General features: G+C 35.7%; 2 protein-coding genes across 2 annotated transcripts; one reads left to right on the forward strand and one right to left on the reverse strand.

The window, feature by feature from the left end:
• The first annotated feature begins 364 nt into the window (after nt 1-364).
• Nucleotides 365-4548, forward strand: LOC123701977 (putative nuclease HARBI1). The gene is made up of 4 exons (XM_045649611.1): nt 365-605; nt 1884-2004; nt 2874-3067; nt 3653-4548. Exons 1-4 carry the CDS (start codon nt 365-367, stop codon nt 4546-4548), a joined length of 1452 nt encoding a protein of 483 aa, XP_045505567.1.
• Nucleotides 4549-4623: 75 nt separating this feature from the next.
• On the reverse strand, nt 4624-6464 carry LOC123701795. Its single transcript, XM_045649354.1, has 6 exons — nt 6179-6464; nt 5979-6088; nt 5440-5680; nt 5143-5258; nt 4917-5057; nt 4624-4792 (listed from the first exon to the last, which is right to left on the reverse strand). Exons 1-4 carry the CDS (start codon nt 6254-6256, stop codon nt 5220-5222), a joined length of 468 nt encoding a protein of 155 aa, XP_045505310.1. The 5' UTR covers nt 6257-6464; the 3' UTR covers nt 4624-4792; nt 4917-5057; nt 5143-5219.
• Nucleotides 6465-6909: the final 445 nt, after the last annotated feature.

Consider the following 6909-nt stretch of genomic DNA (forward strand, 5'->3'; position numbering starts at 1 on the left):
ATTTGGGTCAATTATGTCTTTATTTTGAATAGTATGATAAACTTGAATAATAGGTTAGTGTGGGGAAAGAGATTTTTCATGTAAAAAAGTAATCTTCAATTGTAACGTTCAACACTAATTTAATTTGCTCATGGGAATTGTGGATATGCCTTCTTATACATACTATTGGTCCCGAAAGTTGAGTTACAGTCCCATAGCCGATATTATGCCCCTTAAAAGATTTCAACAACTGCGTCGATACATCCATTTCAACAATAATTTGCTTGATGACGGTGATCGTTATTTCAAAATAAGACCTTTTGTTGAAATGCTACGTGCAAACTTTTTAAAAACCCCTCACGAAGAGAAATTTAGTATTAATGAAATGATGGTGCCCTATACAGGGAAAAAAGCTGGTTATCGCAAACAATACGTTAAAAACAAGCCAAAAAAGTGGGGCTACAAGATTTTTGTAAGAGCAGGAGTATCTGGTTTTGTTTATGACTTGATTATATACGGCGGCGAAGATACTTTCCGTTTAGCTAATTTGTCACCGGTAGAATCGTCTTTTGGGTTGGGTGCTAAAATCGTAGTGGCTTTATGTAAAACCATACTGAACCCGGCTTGTAAAATAGTTAACTTCTTTACAAGCCTCGAATTAATTAATTATCTGCGAGAAGAGCTGGGAATTTTGTCACTTGGTACCATAAGGGCTAATAGATTAATTACGTGGCGCTGAAAAAAAACGTACCACAGATAAAGAGTTGAAGAAGAAACCAAGAGGTTCCCATTCACAGGTCGTATGCAATAATAACAAGGTGTGTGTCATCAAGTGGTACGATAATAGATGTGTTACAACAGCAAGCAGTTATGTCGATGCACATCCCTTGTCAACAATTCTGAGATACGATAAGGAAAAAAAAGAAGAGATCTACAGTACCTTGCCCTCAAATCATAAAGCACTATAACGCCCATATGGGCGGTGTCGACTTAGCAGATATGCTAATAGCTCTGTATAGAACAGAATTGAAAGGGTACCGGTGGTATCTTCCATTAGTGTCACAGCTGTTGGATATCTGCATTACAAATAGTTGGATATTATACCGCAGACACCACAAAGGAAAAACTATGAGTTTAAAAAAATTTAGGTATCATATAGTGCAGAGTTTATTACTACACGATCGGCCTGTCCGGAAACAACCGGAAGACGTACTGGGCCCTACACCTTCCAAGCTTATAAAGGCACCATCTTCAGATGTTCGCTATTATAGATGTAAAGCCTATGCCAAGTACCTCACAAAGTACGCAAGGGGCAGATGACTTCATGTTAGGGATTTCACCCCTCAGCGAAAGTGATTGAATAATAAAAATTACTATTAAAGTGTAAATAATAATAAAATAATCGAAAGGTGAGTGAATCCTGAATTCATTAGGTTATTTTTATTGCTTTATGTCTCATAGCGTTTTGATGTTTATTTTTTGTACTTGGTCTCTGTATAAGAAAATTTTTGTTCGAATTTCAGTTTAAAAGAAATAAATGCCTATAACACTAATTTTTTTTACGAGTGTACATGCGCGAAAGTTCGTAGAGGCTATGTTCAGGCCCGCCAAGTTACGTTGGTCGTACTGTACCTATACTATATACGATTTTCGAGACAGTTATGCCTTACTCTTCCCTTATGCACAATGCTGTACGTGTAAAAGTGTCAGCAAAACTTGACATTTAACTAGTGCACATCAACCTTTACACTATGCTGTTTGTATAAGGTGCAAAAGTTTAAAGGCTTACCCATAAAGTTCACATTAAATTTACAGGCCTAAACCGCGGTTTACATTTCTTGTTTTTGTTTTATTACTAACATTTTTTTATTAACTAACTAACTAAAACTAATGTTTTTTTACAGATAATATCAACATACCGGAATCTGTTTCTGAATCGAATACAGAGAAAGTTGAAGAATCAGAGAATTTATTTACCGAATATGAAAGATTCTGCATTTCAACAATAATGAAAATCATTTACCTGTGAATCATCCTCACCATGACAAACTTCACAAACTTAGACCAATAATAGAACATCTCAACGCAAAATTTTCAAGCATTACAATAGAACAAAGATTATCCATAGATGAGCAAATGTGCTCAACGAAAATAGACCATTTCCTCAAACAATACCTTCCCAATAAACCCCACAAATGGGGGTTCAAATTGTTTGTCCTCTCCAATTTGATGGGCTATGCATACAAATTTCAAATTTTTGCTGGAAAAGAGGCTGATGATAGATTGCCAAATGAACCCTATGTGGTTGGGCAAACAGTTCTGAATCTTCTCAGAATAGTTCCGAGGCAACAAAACCACATTGTCTATTTTGAAAATTTTTATACGTCCTTGCCTTTGATGTGCGTATTAGCTAAAGAGGGAATTCACTCCTTAGGAACTATACAAAGAAACCGCTTGGGTAAGTCATGTAAGCTTCCGTCAAAACAGGACGTTATGAAAAAAACAGTAGCCCGAGGTTCATATGATGAATATGTCACAAATTTCGAAGGCGTAGATATAACCACCGTCAGCTGGAAAGATAATAAACAAGTTATATTAGCGTCAACATATGTAGGAGCCGAGCCTGTAGAGAATATTGATAGATTCCATAAAAAATAGAAACGCCGTATTTCCATTCCATGCCCCAAATTATCAAAGAATATAATGCTCACAGGGGGGCGTTGATTTGATGGACTCCTTTCTCGGAAGATATAAAATCCGAATGAAGAGCAGAAAATGGTACATGCGCATATTTTATCATCTGCTGGATTTATCCGTTATCAATGCCTGGATCCTATACATAAAAGTTTCTACTAAAAATGGTGTGCCACTATACTGAATCTAGCTGATTTTAGGTCGGAACTGGCCGATACGCTGTGCAAGTATGCTCTTCCTGCTGCCAGAGGGCGCCCGAGCACTAGCAGCCTATCCAGTACATCACAAGGGCCACCACCTAAAATCCGAAGGGGTAAAGAGTGCCAAACATTGCCTCCACTTGAAGTCAGATTGGATCAAATGGATCACAGCCAGATAAGGACAGAAACCCGAGGTAGATGTATGATGCCCTCTTGCCATTTACTCAGCATTATAAAATGTGCTAAATGTAACGTCCATTTGTGTTCAAAAAAGACTGCTACACAGTATTCCACAGCTCTGTCAATATCTGATATGTTTGTCTATATTTTACTGTAGTATAATATAGGGTACTAATGCATACTGTATCGAAAACGATACTTGTAGGTTTTTAGAAAATAAAAAATAGGTATATCTTTTCAGATATCAATACCAAACGAGAAACATTATTAGGAACCATCTATTATGTAAACACTAACTGCCTTACTAATAAACATTTATGCACTGAGTGTAACAAGGTTATAACAAAAACGTTACTAATAAACGCTTTTTGACACTTCCCTGCTATACAGTTGTTATACAGGCTGTGTAATTCGTATGCCAGCTTGTGCAACCCTTATTCAATCGCGAGACCTTGTTTAACCATTGTGTAACCTATCAATATTTTTGATCAACTGGATGAAGAAGAGCCCCCAAGGAAAAAAAAAAACGTATAAACCTAGGTATGATCCCTTTTCCTTGGATGAAGACGAATCTAAATATAAATATCGCTTTTGTAAAGCTTACGCGAAAGAAGTCATTGATTTAATTCGAGTCGATATCGAACATGCCACCAAGGGTGGCTTCTGTGCAGAGCTTCAAGTCTGTACAGCATTGAGGACATGGGCGCGACAAGAAATACAAGATGATGCTGCAGACATTCACGGCATGAGTCAGCAGTCTATTACGAATATATGCCGTAGAGTTGCCACCGCTCTAGCTAGGAAAGCAGCGCTATTTATTTACATGCCACGAACTTTGGAAGAAGAGGAAGAAGTTATAGCAGGATTCCGAAGAATATGTGGCTTCAGAAATGTGGTAGGTGCAATAGATTGCACACATATAAAAATTAAAAAAATTGGTGGGGAGAGCGCACAGTACTATATAAATAGAAAAGGATACTACTCACTAAACGTGCAAGTAGTTTGTGATTCAAGACTGGTAATTCGGGATATTGTTGCACATTGGAGGGGCAGTACGCATGATTCCCGAATTTTCAGAGAAAGCCGGATTAAGCAAAGGTTTGAAAATGGAGAATTCCATGGCCGTTTATTGGGTGATGCCGGGTATGGCTTAACAAATTATTTGTTTACACCTGTACAAAATCCTACTAACCCCAAGGAAGAGGCCTACAACAAGGCTCACATACACACAAGAAACACGGTGGAAAGGTGTTTTGGTGTGTGGAAGCAAAGATTCCGTTGTCTACTGCATGGATTTAGTGTGTCATTAGAAAACGTGAAACTCTATAAAGTAGCACTAGCTGTATTACATAATATTGCAATCAAAATGGGTGAAAACGTTGATTTAATAGAGTTAGGAAATCCTTCTTTCAATGATCAACCTCAAGATGCAAGGGGTCGAGGTGATGCAAGAGGTGAGGCTGCGAGACAATTATTCATCAACTCATATTTTTGATCTCAATACCTATTACATAAAAATATGTTAAGATTTAAATAATAAACAGATTTATTCATCACTCATTTTTTTTATTTAATTTATTTTTTAATATTAAATTTTCTAATTCCAAATTTTTTAATTTTAATTCGTGTTCTTGTCTAGCCCATTCGTGGGACTCCCTCATCTGCTCTATCTTTAATTTGTGTTTTTCTTCCACACATTGTATCAGCGCTTGGTTTCTTTGTTTTGTAGATTCATTAACCTGAAAAAAATTAAACAAGTCTGAATTCATTGAAAGTCAAGATAAAATACAGTAGTTACACTGAATTTTATCATAGATCTTATATTACATATCATAGAAAGAAAAGTCTGCTCGAAGTACTTACCACAGATGGTAACTTTCTCTTTACTATTCTCTTGATGCTGTTGATTGATTGTTGGGGGGTTTGATTATTTATCTTACTGCAGCCCGGAACACTGTCTCCAGTTTCAAGGATGGGTGCTTCACATGCACCTTTATTATTGGCCTGCAATCGAATACACATTAATTATGTGATTGTGCAACCTTTTATTAAAAATATGTCAAGTTTCAATTTACAAACAAATCATTACATATAAAAAATTGATGTTGTTGATTGTTGGGGGGTTTGATTGTTTATCTTACTGCAGCCCGGAACACTGTCTCCAGTTTAAAGGATGGGTGCTTCACATGCACCTTTTTTATTGTCCTGCAATCGAATACACATTAATTATGTGATTGTGCAACCTTTTATTAAAAATATGTCAAGTTTCAATTTACAAACAAATCACATATAAAAAAGTTATCCACAAGTGATAAGTGCAACTAAAATAAAATTATAGTTAGTATCACATTCACGTATCACAACTGTAATGTTAATTGTTACATACTTGTAACTCCACTATGATGCCATCACTATCAAAGTGATTAAAGTCTACTTCAAATTCTTTAGGTATCATGTCAATCATTTGACTAGTTACAGGGTCTGAGATAGGTGGTTTCGGTCCACCTCCAGTTTCGCTACGTGCATTTTTATAAATTGAAAACTTTTGTTTTGCATCTGATTTCGCTATCCGCCACTGCTGTTTTATTTCTATAATGGTACGTGGCTTGTTGTTAAGTTCATTAAATCTGAAATAAAACAGGTGATTAAAATATTTCATTGTACACACATAGGCTTATTTATACATTCCCTATTGTGGTGCGTCTACGCATTGCATATGAAGGCAGCTGGAATATCAGCCACTAAATAATAAACACAGTTATAAACTTTTCATTCATTGCAATTTGCAATTATGTTCTGTTCATTTTTCACACCCAGTTCAGCGCTCAGACTGCTGTATCGATGACTCGTTTCTGCTTGTAACACATAGCAATCACTATTCATTGCATAGATAACAGAATATAAAATTGTTGTTGTAATACATACCGTTCTGTTATTTTCTTCCAAGCAGCGTTTTTGGCTTTGTTCGTATTTGTGTCGGTATTTTTATTTTCAATAACGTCTACAAACTCGGCGACACAACTCCGTAGTAAATTCTGAAAAAAAAAACACAAGAAAATATTAAATTGTAGTAGGATCCAGTACCTATTTTTATTTACGAATTACGAACAATAAAATAAGCGTACCTTTTCCAACGAATCCCAATTTGCAGAACGTTTCCTCTTCTTTTGTTCAGAAGTGTGGATATTATTTATTTTTTCCATTTTGATGATACAAGGATAACACACAAAATTAATCGTACCTAGGTAATATAGTAACACAAAATTGAAAATAATTGAGCGCGACGCGACAGACAGAGGTTATGCGTCAAAATACCACATGACTGAAGAATTATGAAATATTTTGTTATTATTTACTGTTCTTAAGCTCACAGAATACATAATAGTAGCTAAACGCTACAGAACGGGCACTCTCCGCCTCCCGCCAAAATTAAACACTTACCTCACCCCGCACGATCAGACATAAAATGGTACATATTTTTCTACAGGGACGATACGCAACGAAGATTGACAACATTAATCAAATTGACTTAAAGTAATTTTATTATTTTGGATTTGTGATTATCGTTTTTCGTAGAAAATGGTTAGATATTGTGCTGTTTACGGATGTATTTCATCAGAAAAACGCGAATTTTTTTTACGCTAGTCAAAAATGTGCCAACCATAAAGCGTTAACACATTTGCAGTCTCTACAGTGTGACTGTCAAAACGATAATTTTGTATGGAGTGTCCGGGGTGTGGCTAAATTTTACTTTTTTGTATCGTAGACTATTTTTTAATTTAATTCTCATCTATTTTAATATTTATAATAATTAATTGCTGCGAAAAAATATGAAATTATTTTCAAGTTTCGATAA

Source organism: Colias croceus, chromosome 22, assembly GCF_905220415.1.
Source record: "Colias croceus chromosome 22, ilColCroc2.1".
NCBI classification, from domain to species: domain Eukaryota; kingdom Metazoa; phylum Arthropoda; class Insecta; order Lepidoptera; family Pieridae; genus Colias; species Colias croceus.

Bases quoted from the DNA above. Each gene is read 5' to 3' on its own strand.
- LOC123701977 (XM_045649611.1), top strand. From the start codon at position 365: ATGATGGTGCCCTATACAGGGAAAAAAGCTGGTTATCGCAAACAATAC. The intron at 606-1,883 runs GTAAAATAGTTA...GTTTTTTTACAG, and splicing joins AACCATACTGAACCCGGCTT to ATAATATCAACATACCGGAA. The intron at 2,005-2,873 runs GTGAATCATCCT...AGCTGATTTTAG, and splicing joins ATAATGAAAATCATTTACCT to GTCGGAACTGGCCGATACGC.
- LOC123701795 (XM_045649354.1), bottom strand. From the start codon at position 6,256: ATGGAAAAAATAAATAATATCCACACTTCTGAACAAAAGAAGAGGAAA. The intron at 6,089-6,178 runs GTACGCTTATTT...TTTTTTTTTCAG, and splicing joins ATTGGGATTCGTTGGAAAAG to AATTTACTACGGAGTTGTGT. The intron at 5,681-5,978 runs GTATGTATTACA...GTTTTATTTCAG, and splicing joins TGGAAGAAAATAACAGAACG to ATTTAATGAACTTAACAACA.